The 16,603-nt window shown below is 30.7% G+C and overlaps 1 protein-coding gene and 1 long non-coding RNA gene across 4 annotated transcripts in view; one reads left to right on the top strand and one right to left on the bottom strand.

Moving 5' to 3' along the window:
- LOC141535308 (uncharacterized) overlaps window positions 1-16,603 on the bottom strand; it is a 94,444-nt gene that overhangs the window by 64,120 nt on the left and 13,721 nt on the right. The window lies entirely within an intron of this gene.
- The window catches only part of Phlpp (PH domain leucine-rich repeat protein phosphatase), a 54,349-nt gene that overhangs the window by 26,613 nt on the left and 11,133 nt on the right, over window positions 1-16,603 (top strand). For both annotated transcript variants that reach the window (XM_074251581.1, XM_074251497.1), the window contains exons 5-6: window positions 13,257-13,414; window positions 14,196-14,342. In XM_074251581.1, coding sequence (XP_074107682.1) covers window positions 13,257-13,414; window positions 14,196-14,342 — 305 coding nt within the window. The remainder of the gene's footprint in view (window positions 1-13,256; window positions 13,415-14,195; window positions 14,343-16,603) is intronic.

Raw genomic sequence — 16,603 nt, 5'->3', positions numbered from 1 at the left:
TATAAATATATACCTATCGCGAGCTTCAATGAGAGAGTAGAATAGAAGGAGCTTTCGTGTCTTTGACGTTTTGTCTGAGTTTCTCATCAAAGACTCGTGTCTCATCATCGTGTCTCTTGTACTTTATATCTCGCTTTTTGTCCGTCTGTTTTTGGTTTTAAATCACTGTTGTCTCAGGCTTTTGACGTCAACCACTCATTCATAATACAACATGCCACTATATTAAATTTTTCCTTTACTTTGTTGTAACCCATCATGCGTCATATCAACTTGACACGAAAACAATTTTCATTATCAAAAATTCCACTTCATTATTATTATATTATATTATATTATATTATATTATATTACATTTTATAAATTTTATCCACATACATACATATGTATCTACGAGAATAACGTCAGCACCGGAAAACTAACTCGTAACTCATCTACCGTCGCGTTATAAATTTCCGTTTTGATAATACACCAGTGCAGCGATATTTCGTAAACAAAATTATTGCTCGGAGCTTGAGTGACCACCGAAAATCGTAACCAGTAAATATTAAATAGTAGACAGAGTTTTGGGTACTATCATACGGTATGTTAACGTAATTACCTCAACCTTAACTATATCCGATCAATTAATGTCCGGTGCATTACATATTACATAATTGGTGCCTGCACACAAATGCGCTTTAAAGGTATACCTAGAGAGAGAGAGAGTGTTCTAATCTCCCCTCTAATTATTTGCCCTCCGGTTTATTAATTATTAATAATAAATATGCGCAAGCTTTTGAATAGATTTATTAATAATGGAATTTACTTCGGTCAATGCTTGGTTATTTTTGCTAATAATTCTCGCATAAATTACCCCCGAGCTTTCAAATCATTATATTTCACTCTAATGGCAATGATTTATCCATTAGTTATTAAATATTCACAGTAGGAATAGAAATTCATACAGAATATTTAATGAGTCGTTGATAAATTCGAAATAAAAATTAAAACCTCTGATATAAATTTGGTTTCATGATTTTTGATCTAGTATTTTATTTTAATTTTAATAATTTTATTTTAACACTTATTAATGGAATTTCAACACAGAAAAAAATAAACTGTAATAATATTTAAATATTCTGTCGAAGTGATATTTAGTCTCAGGGATATTTTGTTAGAGGATCAAGAATCCTGATACCTATATTTAGAAAATTTTGTACAGAGAAATAAAAAAGTTTTCTTTATTCTTCTATTCAAATTTCGCGTTTGACATCCGAAAAAATAAAGAAATTCCTGCACTCGACGTTATCACACATCAGGCGAAAGCTGTTACGTCACTTAGCGCTTCTGGACGTAACGTGTTATGTGGAACATATCGACTGGAAAGATATTGCTTTGGTAGTATGCGACGTCCGACAAATGTGCTCCTCCCAGCTATTTTCCCAGTTTCCCAAGAAAAAATATAAATTTCATTTAATCCGGACTTTTATTTAACGAATACTCTGCTGAAAAAACATCCACAGAAATAACAACCCCGGAATAGCAATAAAAATAAAAATAAAAGTAAAAAAAAAAAAAGATAAAATGAACTAGTCAAAGATCAAAAAGCTCGATAGGTTACTCTGTAATTTTATCTTTGCCATATTTTTTTTTTTTTTTTTTTTTTTTTTTATTAAATGGACTCGTTTGACGGATTCCCTCGAAAAGGGTTGAAAATATTTTTTTTGACAGAGCAAATTAAATGTAAGTAGTGCAAGGCCTTTGTAGATAAATATCGTCGCCTGTTACACTAGAAAAGTATGACAGATCGTTTGAAGCGACAAATCGTCGTTAACGGTCCGCGAAAAACTCGCTTTGTTTTAACGAATGACGCGAATTTCTAGCGGACAGCTAGAGCTATAAATACGTTCGTTTGCGCTGAAGTGATTGCGACAAGAACGCTTTTTTAATGAAATGTTGAGTGTAGACTCTTTGAAGCTCTGTAATAAGTATTCTTTTAATTGATATATTGTTTCAGGTTTTTTTGAGGGGGGGGGGTTATTTATGACGTGATAATGAAAGTAGTTCAATTTTTTTTAATGTAAAAAATAAATATCTAGCAAGCTTGCAGTCACTGATAAAATAAAATTTTGCTTTATTAAATAATAAATTTTATAAAATTGCATTGTATTTTCTTGAATATTGACGTTTATAAAGATATAAGCTCATCTTGATGTTAGACTCATCAAGAGCTTTCATTTAAGTACCCACATGCATTTTCATATATTTTTCATATTTACATATATTTAAATATATAAAATATATGAAAAATTGATGTGGGTACTCAAATGAAAGCTCTCGATGAGTGTAATGTCAGGGTGTACTTATATTTTAAAAAATGTCAATTTTTCAAGAGATACAAGGTCATTTCTTGATGAAGTAATTTTGAAAAGGCACAAATTTAAATCAAGACCTTTGCAATGACTCTAAATTTCACTAAAATAGTTTTATAGATAAATGAAAAAACAAAGTCCATTATCGTATTGTTCTTGACAGAATTAACTTAGCCATGATTAATTATCACAGTACTAAGTCATACATTAATTAATGCTCGGTGGTTTCGCACTCTGCATCAACATTATGTATGCATGCTGTACATACGTGTAATGTTCTCATGTATAACATAGATATATACACGCATAAGAATAAATGTGTGATAGTCTTCTCGCAGCGCTTTTGCTGTTAGCCCTCCCTCCCGCCTTTTCCCTGGAAGCTCGCGGCATTTCGCGTTCCTTTTTAGCTTAGGGTGTATGAATTATTTGTATATTATGCAATAGTTGAGGAGACATGCACAGTAAGGCAAGCTTTGCAAGACCCAGAATATCTTATAATTAATTGCCACTTGAACGCTCTTAAGCTCGATGCTCAAAGCAAATGAATTTTATTCCCGAGTATCCCGTAATTGAAATTTAAACTTTTGGTTCATTTTACATGCATTAGATTGAATTTCATTGGATACATAATACAGGTTATTATTATTTCATTATCTAACCGTGAATAATTTGATGCTTGTTAGAAAATTTATCGATGCAAAAAAGCTTTTAAATAAATCATAAGATTTATTTTTTTAGAAACAATTTATTTAATTATTAAAAAAAAATATAGAAGAATTTTTTCTTGACTAAAAAATTGATTAAAATAATTTTTATTGAATTTTTTGGTTTAAAAAATTCCCAAAAAATTATTTTTGGAAAAAAAAAAAAATTTTTTTTTCTATGAAATTGATAAAGCTTATTAAATATTACCAAATACTTCTATCAGTGTGCTTTGAGCTTGATTTTCTTTACAATTTTCCCGAGTAGTATAAATATATATGTATATAACTGGCGTATCTCAAAAGAGATTATAAAGTAATTCTTTTTGGGGTTAAAAGCGTCGCTCGAGTGTATCGGAAAATCCATCCCATCGTATCCGGAATCCCGTCTCTTGGGAATCGACTCGAGAGTTGAGAGGCCAAATTCGAGTGGAATTAGCCGAGGATCGAACATTTTTGAACGCATTTACTATCAATGTGTGATCTATTTTAATAAAATCTCCTTTGAAGATAAATAAATAAATTATCGACTAATTTTATTAAATTTCGCCTTTTAAATTAAAAACAAAACTAAAATATTTATTGCCTTAATAAAGATAATGGAAGTAAATGTTTGAATGAATAAATATCAAGTAGAGACAACTTGTGGTACATGCTGAAAGTATACGTAGATGGTAAAAGAGAATGTTGTCGATAACAATACACTCTGCAGTAATAGCAAAAATATCCTCTATCCTCTTATTATTATTGTTCGAGGAAGATCTATGTGTGATATTGAATGCGAAGTGGATGCTACTCGATATCGAAGTAACGTGAAATGTGAAGAGCACTGGAAGACACTGAGTGATTCAATATAAAAATTCAAGTAGCTCCCAATATCGAGTACCGACATAATACAATATCGTAGTCATAACTGAGGAATATATTCTTTACTTTCCGTAAAACAGTCACGATGTCATAAATATAAGCTTATTCTAACTGAGTGTTACGGTATCGTGATCCTTGAACACGCATTTCAATGCATTAGAAATATCTTGCTAGATCTGACGCCGTGGTACAGCGAGGTTATAAAAAAGATTTTTTTGTTGAATTTACCAAAAAAAAAAAAAAAAAATTGAAAAATTGAAGAATTAAAAAAAAAAAAAAATTTTTAACGGCCCATCTTACCCCACTGACGCATTCTGACGATTTAACCACTTATTACCGTCAATAAAACATTAATAAATAGTATTTCAAAATTTTTGCAGCGAATTTTTGAGTATTTTCCTATAAAAGTTACTAAAAAAATTTTTTTAAGCGGCCCATCTTACCCCACGGTCGAATTTTGAGGTTTATATACTTGATATGTGTCAAGATAACATGAATAAATAATTTCCCAAAGTTTCTGTATTAATTTTCTTCATAGTTTTTCCGGAAATTGAATCCGTACATCCGTACAAAGTTCTGTACGGATGAAAAAAAGTCTGTAACTCCGAAATTTTTCAACCGATTTTCAAAATTGTTTTTTTATCTTTCTCAGACCACTTTTCCCTATAGCTCTGTTAAATTTATAGAAAAAAAAAACTTTGACTCTGACCGAGAAAAAAAAAATTTCTATTTTAATATTATTTATTACAAAATCCATACTAGCTTATTAATCAAAAGCGCTGGTGAGTAATTGTTGTACGGAGACTTGATCGCATATATTTTCCGGTGTATTACCCTCCCCGGTTTACCGTGAATTATTATCGAATCTAGGATATTGCATCCTGAATGGAACACATGATTATCTTAGAGGCACAGCTCGATGCAGCTCCGATCCCTCTTACTGCAGAGTAGGTAGACGCCCGTTTTATTCACCGACCTCCTCTTCTATCCACTTTATACTATCCGAGTAGAGTCCACTAGCAACTGAAACGAGCTCGGTAGTCTTGGTTGTATCATAACCCCGAATGCACGCAAACATAATGTGGTTACTGCAGCGTGGTCACGCAACACCATCAATCATTTTTCCGAGGCACCCACTACTACCAGAAATGGTTATTAATGGTATCTTCCCGACATCTACTATCACGTGTAATATCATAAACGATTATATTTATATTTATATTATTATTTCTCATCTTGTATTGCCAACCAAAATTACTGATATTTCTTCGTTGGTAAAAATTTATATCTTATATTTTATGTTTAACTTTACTTTATAAAGATCATAAACTTAGAGTGTGCAGGAAGCACGGGAGCTTTTTTGTCCCGCGGTTAAATTCTCGGAATGAAATTTTCATCTCGGAAAATAATTTTATGAGGCCCTCTTGCCTCATAAAATCCACCTAGAAGTACATTTAATTCTAGAAGAAAAAGATATGCTGTAAAGAACTGTCGTGAAAATTGGTACGATTTAAAAAATACATTTTAATTTTTTCTCGGTACATTAAATTCACTTTTCGCAATAAACACGCTATTACTTTTTGTGTAATTACTATCCGAGTAGTTTGTCACTGTTTTTGAGTTGGTAGATAAAAATTTTTCGAAGCTATAAATTGAAATATTTTGGAATAATAATAGTAATATCCGGATCCGTAAAATAGATAAATGGAAACACACAAAAGGACTGAACACATTTTTTGACACTTTTTATCGGTTTAGCGATCGGACAAGCTTTTATCGGTGAGCATCACATCGCTCGAGGATTACCAAGGGGAGATTGAGAGTGCACAGGTATTTACTGGCATTGTAGTATCCAAATAATCCAGCGCGAATTTTAAAAGGCTACAGGAACATCCAATCCGTTATTTGCACTCCGTAATATTTTTTAGATCTCTTTTATTACACAATCCTATTTGGGATATAGATTTGTGAGGTTATATTTGTGTTATGGGGTTTTTTTGAAAGCTCGGGTTCAAGGCGGTAGGGAAAAGTGTTCTGGAGAGGATAAAAAAATAATTTTAAAAATCGATTGAGAAATTTTGGAGTTATAGACTTTTTGGTCATCCGTACAGAACTTTGTACGGATGTACGGATCCGATTTTTGAGAAAACTATCAAGAAAATTGATGCAAAAATTTTTGGAAATTGTTTGAAAGTGATATTCTGTCAGTCTTAGTCCGTAAAAGTGCTAAAATTCATTTTTGGGGTAAGATGGACCGGCAAAAAATTTTTTTAAAAGTTTATAAAATGCAAAATAGCATCATAGAGCCCATAATAAAGCGGAGTATATCGGTTTGAAAGCTCTGTAGTTGCACTACCAGTAAACGGAAGCCCGTAAATAAAGTTTAATTAAAGTTCTCTCGGTGCAGAGAGAGAAGAAACGTCTCGGGTAGCCCGTCACAGCTCTCTACCTTCGAAGATATAATATGGAACCACTATAAGAACAACTAAAAGGTAAAAGAGCAAAACTAAAGGGTTGTCTACGCGTTCACGGGAACTCTGAGAACAATATTATCGCGCGTCTTCCGACTCCGAGTCTGACTCGGGGCAATTTCAACTAAATTGGTGTATACTACACCCTGTGTAATGGCTAAGATGTATACCTGTATCTATTTCTGCCGAGACATACAAAGCACGAGGTAAATAAGGGGTGAAGAAGAAGAATGAGGTTGGATAAGATAAAGAAGGATAAGAACATCCATGGGAACAAAAAAAACAACTGTAAGCTCGTTCCACGAAAGCTTCGTGGTCTTACTGATAGCAGTTTACATATATATGCAGATAAATGTATATAGTTTTATGTCTGACTCTTAATGAAACATTTCCCAAGTACTTCCAGTATACAAATTAATTCTCTTACCTTTGACATTGTCATTTGTATTTTATTTAGTTGATTTTGTTTATGTTTGCTTTTAATTAACTTTTATTTTCTTTTATCATAATTATTGACAGACTCGTTATTATTGTTATTATTTTTTTAATTTCTCGGTAATTATCATTTTTATAAATTTTATGTTTCAATTAATTTTTTTTATCTACATTAATTATTGACATTTTTAAAAATATAAGCTCATCCTGGTGTTATACTCATCGAGACCTTTTATTTGAGTACCCACATCAATTTTTCATATATTTTATAAATTTATATATATGAATATATGAAAAATATGTAAAAAATACATGTGGGTACTCAAATGAAAGCTCTTTATGAATGTAACATCGGGATGAGCTTATATCTTTAAAAATGTCAATAATTAAGAACTGACATTGCTATCTTAATAACTAATAATATTTTTAAATTAATTAAAATTCATTTTGATTGAAAATAAATTTTTTTATATAAAAAAAAACTATTCAAGAAATTTTTTAATCCAGGATTAAATCAATTTTTTATTTTGTTAGATTAGATATTGACTTGAAAAATAATTTTTAAAGTAAAATAAAATGAATTGAATTAAAAAACATAATAGAACATTTAAACATCTCTTCCTATTGCATAACAACTAACGAATTATCGTCATGGCAATTCGCCGCAGTTTTGTGCCGTTAAAATTTAGAATAATACCTTAGATCTTGAAGATAGAGCGTAATATACATGCGCAAAAAAACAAACATACATAAAAAACTCTATAATAAGTAAAAAAAGAGGGAAGATTGAGAATAGAGAAAAATACGCGACAATCGCATCGGCAGCTAGCGTGTCTTCCGGTTGTAACGCGAGTCCGAGACACACGCGACAAACTTTTCGCTTGTCCAAGTGCTCTCGAGAGACGGTCACAGCAGTCATCTTTAATATTTCGTTTCATACGAACCTACTCGAAGCTGAATGCTTTAAAAAAAACTTGCTCGGAAAGATAAAACATAAACAAAAGTTTTTTTTTTTTTTTTTTTTTTTTTTTTTTTTCCTTTTCAGTGTGTTAAATCGAGACTGCTCAATGTAGAATAAATTAAAATAATAGTGCGCTGATATGTTTACTTGTAAATTTAATCCATACATATTTATTGATCCGGATTTAGTGACGCGGAAATCAAACGGTGGACGCTCTGGAATTATGTTAGTGACCGCAAATATTTTTCGTAGCTAAACATACAGAGGTTTGGACGTTTGTTATCATCACGATGAATTCGATCAATTAAACAATGCTCTGCTCTCGAGTTTGCATACCGCACACTATTTATTTTGCTCCAGTTCCAGCTTCAACTCTAGCTCTTTACTCTCTGATTTATTTTATTTATTTTTTTTTTATTTTATTTTTTTTTTTAGTGAACTTATATCTCTAATGCGATCATACGCTCCAAATTTACCGAATATTTATTCATTATTTTATTTAATTACTTCTGCACTAAACTAAAAGCCGTATTGATTTTCGAGTTTAGAGGAATATAAATTCATTATAAATATATTTCATTTAAATAGAGTGTTAAGTGAGAACTTATTATAAGTACTTTTAAAACTACATAATTACTTGCGACTACGACTTGACGCATTTAAAACTTTTTATTTTAATGTCCTCTCTGCTATGAGTTTTGATATTTTACGACTTACTTATGAGTTTCTCTGTAATTTAGAAATTTAATGCTGCACTTATAGATTTAATTTTCTTGTAAATATTCGAAACTTTTTTTTAAGAAAAATCATTCATTTTTATGAGATAGTTTTTTAAAATGTTTTAACTTTTTGGAGACTTATAATTAATTTTTATTTTTTAGATTAAATTACTCAGTACAATTTAGTTTATGGTGGAATTATTTTTTAGTATTAAAAAAAATCCAAATTTTTATGATTGAAATTTTAAATTAATTTTTTTAAAGAGTCATAATAATATGATAAATTTTTAAGTCAAAAGTATTATTATTAATCCATATTATTGAGAGAATAAGAAAAATATTGTATCCAGAATAGTCATGTGATAAAATTGGTTTTTTTGTGAAATTACATGATTAAGAAATTACCTTGTATCTTGTGAAATATTGACATTTTTAAAGATATAAGCTCATCCCGATGTTACACTCATCGAGACCTTTCATTTGAGTACCCACATCAATTTTTCATATATTTTATATATTTATATATATGTATATATGAAAAATATATTAAAAATGCATGTGGGTACTCAAATGAAAGCTCTTGATAAGTGTAGCATCGGGATGAGCTTATATCTTTAAAAACTCCAATATTGAAGAATGTACAGTACAATTTAACAAAGTAAAATTTTAATTTTTGCAAAGTTGCTAGTTATTATTATAAAAATTTTAATTATAAAGTAATAATAACAACAATAATAAAAATTTATCAATTGATTACTTTCTAACTGTCAATTGCACTGAGTTGTGAGTAAATAAAAAAAAAAAAAAGATGGTTTTGTTTTAAAGAAAAATACCCGATCGTTAGTGTGGTCTGGTATAAGTATACGATAGTTGATTAAAACGTCAAGCTACGATTGTTTTTCATTTCTCTTGATGCGGAAAAATCGCGAATGATTGGAAAGTCTCAGGCGCATTAAAACTTTTGTGTAAAGAAATAAGAGTGTAGAGGATAGAAGAATAGTTCGGAAAAAAAAAAAAAAAAAAAAAAAAACAAGTACAATATAAACCGAGCAAAAAGTAGATACTGGAGATAAAGAGCCAAGTCAGCTGTGACTGTATATATTAAAGGAAAAAGAAAAGTAAAAATAAAAATGAAATGATAAATTTAAAAGTGAAGAGGCGGTGGGTCACCTATAAAGATCCCAGTTAAGTTGCGGAAATTTGTCTATGGGAAAAGTTCGGGTAACCGAATATAGACCATCTGGTATAAATTTTCTCGCCGGAAAACTTCTTAATCCGATAAGTCTTTAACAGAAACAATTCTCCGGGGGATACAGTCCGGTCGGGTTACACGGCATTATAATTTTCCTCGCCCACCGCACAAGTCTTTATAATTTAACGTTCTCTTCCAGCATTTACATTTTTTATTTCTTTTCTCTTATTTACATTTTTTTTATTCGCGCCTCCGGTTTAAATTAATCATCCTCTTTCCTCAGCTACTGTTACTCTTGTTATATTTTTGTTCTAAGCTCAAGAAATTATTAGCGAGCTTTACGTGGTGTTACTTTGAAAAATTGCTCCAAATAAACAATTTTTCCCTAAAAAATAATTATATTCATATTTTTTCTTAACCTTTTAAATTTTTCTAGAAATTAAAAAATAATATTTTAATCATAATTTTATTTAAAAAAAGAAAAAATTAACTAAATGAACTCTGTAAAAAATATTTAGAGCCTGTATGAAGCACTAAAAGTTAAAAAAAAAATTTTTTTTGCTGACCCATCTTACCCCACTGACATATTTTGACAATTTTACCACTTATTGCCATCAATAAAACATTAATGAATAATATTTCGAAATTTTTAAGTATTTTTCTTTGTGAGTTACCAAAAAAAAAAAATTTTTTGTTGGCCCATCTTACCCCACAAATGAATTTTAGCACTTCGACCCTCTGTGACTGCCAGAATATCACTTCTAAAGAATATCTAAAAGTTTCTGTCCAAATTTACCGATTATTCAATAAAAAAAATTTTTTTTCAACGGCCCATCTTACCCCACTATCGAATTTTAAGGTTTCAACACTTGATATTTGTCAAAATAACATTAACGAAGAATTTCCAAAAGTTCAATTTTTCATAAGAACACTTTTTTATTTTTTACATCCCCGGAAACAAAAAAAAGGAAAAAAAATACTTAATTAAAAGCGAACCAGAAAAAAGTGTCAAGCTTCCTCCCTAAAAATCAATAGCTCTAAAAAGCGTGTTGTAAAATTATCATAAAGAACAACATAAATATAAAACATCCAAGTCCTCGCAATAAATCTTCCGATAAGAATAAGAGTATGCAAAATCAAAATATTACCAGAGGCGTACATAAGTTAAAACAGTAAAAAGAAGTTATAAATTCATGCACCAGACAACAAAGCCTGCGGTAGGAAAGCCATGCGAGCTCCAACTTTGCTCTGAGTCCATCCTCGACAGGACAAAAGGAATTTAGCGTTTTCTTTGGCAGATCTATCTCTAGCTGGAGATCGGCTTTCTCCGTTTCCTGATAAATGCACAAACAAATCCTAGATAACGAGCCCGCTGGTAGATCTGCTCTCCTATTATCTGTTTCGCTGTATAGGATACTTGATTTAATGCTTCGCTATGTACAAATAAACGCATATGTTCTCGACAGAACCAAAAGATTCGGTAACATCTTTCTGCATCAATCTATTGTTTCTTTCCTCGTTAATGCCGCCAATTATTTTTTGTATTATTATGTCTCTGACAATTTCGACATAATTACTGATATTGATATTGATATGAAGGCACTGGCTGTAATTTATTGTCCAATCTGAAATTATGTCGTAGAAACCCTCGATTTATCAGAATTATCATTAAAATTACAAGTTATTGCGAAGAGAAAACGATTAGGGCGTAATCGCGAAAGCTGATGTTTTAAAATAATAAAAATAATTGCCGTGCAAAGGTACGACGAATATAATATATAAAAGGTATGTGCTACTAATACACACGAACCTGGACAGAGTCCTCAGTCACGGCTGGGCTGACACCGCGAGGTCGCTTTCCTGGCGCATGCTCGCCCGTAACACGCACTATTCCAAGGCTTCATATAAATTTTACTACGGGTTATCTTTATACTCGTTTTTATGGCGTTCATGCATCACGGAATGCCTGACAGACTTGTTTTTAATTGTTTTTGTTGTTTTTCTGAGCAATATGGGGCTGCGCGGGTCACCTCAGGTGACTTTTTAAAATTCTACAAGTAGAGCGTGGAGAAAATTCTTCAGTTACGGGAAAATTAACTGGAAGATTTTTTTGGAGGTTTCATATTTTTTTAAACAAAAAAAAAAATTAATTTAAGACAAGAAAAAAATTCTTGAACCAAGAAAATAATTTTCTTAAGCTTTTCTTTAAGCTCATCCCGATGTTACACTCGTCAAGAGCTTTCATTTGAGTACCCACATGCATTTTCATACATTTTCATAAATTTCACTATAAAACCCGATTTTATCATATGACTAGGACACAAAATTTTTTTTATTCTCTTAATAATATAGATTTTACATAAAAAATTTTTTTTTGAAGTTCAAAATAATTTCTACAATAAACTACCTCTTCTAGTGAGTAATCAAAGCCCTTAAATTTAAAGTAAAGTCGCTTAGAAGCCCGAAAAAAAATTCCAACAAAAGTACAAATGAAAAACTTTAAAAATCCACTCATTATTTTTCAATTTCCCATTTTAGATCACTTCTCCAGTTTTTTTAAAAGTAAATTGATTCGAGTGATTATTTTCCCTCGTGACTTTCTTCCAGAACTCATCTCTTTTCTCAAAGCCCGAGATTAAATAACCTGCAAAATATTTGATCACGTATTTTCCTTGTACCTTCCAAGACATGTGATATTTTTCCTCTGCAGCAGGAGCGTGCAGGTGAGCAATACGCGCAATTAATTCCCAGCTGAAACAAATCTTACTGTCCCCTCTTTCCAAAAGACAGTAAGACCGCCATTAATATAAAAAATAATTTCAGGGTTTTATTAAGTATCACATATTGCTAAGTAACTGCCGCTTAATGCATGATTTACCGAGACGAGAAAGTTCCTTCTGGTTTGTGGTGTACTGCCGTACTAGTCCGCTTTTCAAATAATCATTTCCATATAACAGAGGAAAACAATTTTCGCTATGCTTTGGCGTATTTAGCCATCGTTCTGGGACGATATCGTCAAGAATCTCGGGAATTTCTGCTGGTGGATCAACTTGATATTTTTGGGACACTTGAGTTACGCCAGAATTTCGGGCACCCGGTACTTCAAAGTGTGTTCGCAGTGTACATAATAATAATGAGCGCATTCTGCTCTCGCATAGCATAAACTATAAACATGGATCAGATCCGAGTCAAAAAGTTTAAATGCTCAGAATAGAGTCGAGAGTATAACGTTTAATCCCAAGTATTTCGGTTCCAAATTCGCCGGATTAAGTGCTCGATAAATAAAGTACCCGATAATTTATACCAAATTCAGTCTAATGTTACCTTCTGCGAGCAAGATTCTGCAGTATTCTATCTTTATGATTTACTTCGCGAATAATGGTGCTCGTCGGTACTCTGGGAGCGATTATGGAAGAATTTGATAGCGATGTTATGGATACAGACTCTTTAGAAAACGAGGTGAACTTTTTTTAACTGGGGACGAAAAGACTTTTTTTAGGTTTATAATTTTTTTTTAAATTTTTTTTTTTTTTTTTTTTTTTAATAATAATAATAATAGGCGACTCAATTAACCGGAGGACCCAAAAAGCTGGATCTCTGCAGAACTGGGCTGGTGAAGATACCCCACAGCGTATTAGCATTCAATGCGGTTGAGGAAATTTTACTGGGTCATAATCAATTGGCTAATCCTGACAATAATCTTATCCTCTTAAAAAGGTATTTACTTTAATTTATACTCTAAAAAATTATTTTTGGATTATCTTTTTCCTTGAGTAGAAAGTTCAGCTGCGAGATATTGCAGCTATTCAGTTTTATTTTATGGTAACTTTGAAATTTTTAATAAAGTAAAAGCTCCGTTTTTTTTTTTTTGTCATAAATTCAATTTAAATTTCATTTTTATAAATTACTAAGAAAAAAATCTAATGTCTTTTTTTTTTTACAAATTTTTCAATTAATATTTGTTCAGTATTTTTTTTATCGAATTTTTAAGTTTTTTTTCTTGTTAAAAAATTTTTTTTAACTTTAAATCTTTGAAAAATTAAGATTTTTTAAAATTTTTATTGTTTAAATTGTCCTAATTTTCATCAAGTTTGAGAAAAAAAATATTTGATTTAAAAAAAAAAAATTAAACTGAAAAATACAAATTGATAAATTTTTAATTTGTATAAAATTAAATTTTACAAGCTCACATCTCTTAAAAGTGATTTATCGAAAGGTTATCCAGTTAACTTCAAAAATATCTGTCCCAATTAAATTAAACTTCGCTCAATTATTCTATAGATAATCAACATAATTAATCTTCTCATTCGAGAACAATTTTAATCAGTCCAAAAATATAATTAAGTTAAGAATTCCATAATTAAATTTTAAACCTAGGAACGATTTGATAAAAAATCGATCCAATGTAAATTATTCACGTATAAAAATATAATTATACAAAATATTGACCTTTAGCTCAAAAAAATAAGATTACTGAAATAAGAAACTTTTAAAAAAGATTCCCGAGTCTTCGAGTGGTGCAACTGGAGTGCAACCAACTGAAAAGCATCCCGAGGGAGTTGCTCCAACTTGAAGGTCTGACCTCACTAGACCTTTCCGACAATAAGATCGAGCAAGTGCCTGCCGAGATCCACCGACTAGTCAAGTAAGTACACATATTTTCTCTATGTATAAATAACATAACCTGAGTGGAGTCAGAACAAATAGCATTTACATGAATTCGGACACATCGCCCGGAGCGATACAAGCTGGATCGACTCATAAATATGGACAATTCACGGTATACAATGTACAATCACAAAGCGGTTTGATATTAAAAGTTGGGACACTCAATTTTCGTAGACCCGAAGTTTGTTTGTCCTCTAAAGTTGTTTGTTTTATTTCCTCGGTACGAGGAACGACAGATGAAATAATGGAACAATTCTATACAACACCGTTGACGTCTCTTTCCATGCCGTTTTCCGTTCGATAATATAATTCAAATTTGCACATATGATAAGCAATTGAAGCCATCAATACAACTTCGCAATTCCCTCTAAAATACCTTTCCCGATTTATCGTTTCACTGAATTTAATACAGCATTCAACATTGAGAATTGTTGGGATTATGATTTTTATGGCTGTTCGTATTATTGCAATTTCAAACGGTTTATGATAATACGCTCGCAGAATTAACGCGCTATTGTATTTTATAATTAAAACATGCTGAGGGATTTTATGTTACTCGGTTGTAACATCAGATATTCATTATGGATTGCTTGTAATAGCTTAAAACCGAATTTCATGATAGTTTGTGAATTGCTACTAATTTTAATCTATTTTGGAGTTTCAATTATAGCTTACAGCTTTTAGATTTTTATTAATTATCTCTATCATAATGTAATATAATGATTGATCTCATATTTTGTCACAGGAATTTAAATATTTGAAGAAATTAATTTTTTTTATCAATTAAAATACAATTAAACTCATATAAATCTAGATTATTAAGAGAAATAGCGAAATTTTGTAGCCAGTGTATTAATATGATAAAATCCGGTTTTTTAGTGAAATTTAGTGTCATTGCAAAGGTCTTGACTTGGAGTTGTACCTTTTCAAGGTTTTATATCATTTATATCATTTACCAATAGTCAATTTATGATGATGAATATTTCGAAAATGCTCTATCTCTCGATACATAATTAAGAAATGACCTTCAATCTCGTGAACTATCAACATGTTTAAAAATATAAGCTCATTCCGATGTTACACTCAGCAAGACCTTTCATTTGAGTACCCACATCAATTTTTCATATATTTTATATATATGTATATATGAAAAATATATGAAAATGCATGTGGGTACTCAAATGAAAGCTCTTGATAAGTGTAACATCAAGATGAGCTTAAATCTTTAAAAATATCAATAATTAAGAAATTACATTGTATCTTATGAACTATTGACATTTTTGTCAATAGTTCACAATATTTTTACTTATAAAAAAATTTCTATTGTTGAAAAAAAAATTAAGTAAAAAAATACAAACGAGAAATTAAAAAAAAAAATTCTAGTATCCTTAAAAAGAACTTTTGCTACCAAAAGTTCGATAATCAAAATACCTCATTAAAAAAAAAAGTACCCGCGTATTATAAAAAGAAGTTTAAAGTTAACAATCCAATTTTCTTTGTAAAAACGTAAGCTATATTTACGTTAACGTTTGCATGCGCATCCACACAACACACAACATACATTCGTGTTCTTCTACACAAAGTAGATTATATAAAAAAAGTCTTTGAAATTGTGGACAATTGCTTTGATAAATCACCGCAAATCCGGTGTAGCGATGAAAAAGTTATTTATTTATCATGGTTATTATTATTTTTATTATTACTCACTTTTTACTCGATTTTCTTATTCTTCTTTATTACACGAGCCAGTGAGTTGAAGTTTGTGTAATCCGTAAGACGATTATTTCACCGGATTATCTGTTGAATGAAAAATAAAACCAAATAAACTTTTCTAATTTGCGTGGAAAAATAAGTTATTAATTTTCTTGTTTGATTTTAATTGAATTTTCCCCTCTCTCTCTCTCTCTCTCTCTCTCTCTCTCTCTCTCTCTCTCTCTCTCTCTCTCTCTCTCTCTCCCTTTCTTTTTCCTGGAAGCTTCTTATATTAGCAAAAAAGACCATTAGTCACTGTTTAAACTTTCTGATAATTCAAGTGTTGTATTATATATGTAGGTAAGTTTATACACACATATATTGCTGTCAAACACATCTAAGTTTTTCGTATTTATGTTGGAATTGTAATCTTGTTCTTGGTTCACTTGAAATCGTTTTTCATTTCCCGCTAAATTTTATGTATCACCTACGGCGATCTTCGATAAGCACATTTCCTTTTCGACAATACACACACATGTACATACA

The sequence above is a fragment of the Cotesia typhae genome, unplaced genomic scaffold, assembly GCF_013202065.1.
Source record: "Cotesia typhae breed Kobodo isofemale line unplaced genomic scaffold, CoteBio_Ctyphae contig_11, whole genome shotgun sequence".
NCBI lineage: Eukaryota > Metazoa > Arthropoda > Insecta > Hymenoptera > Braconidae > Cotesia > Cotesia typhae.
The sequence above is the reverse complement of the archived record's forward strand: the minus strand, read 5'-3'. Positions and strand labels throughout refer to the sequence as shown.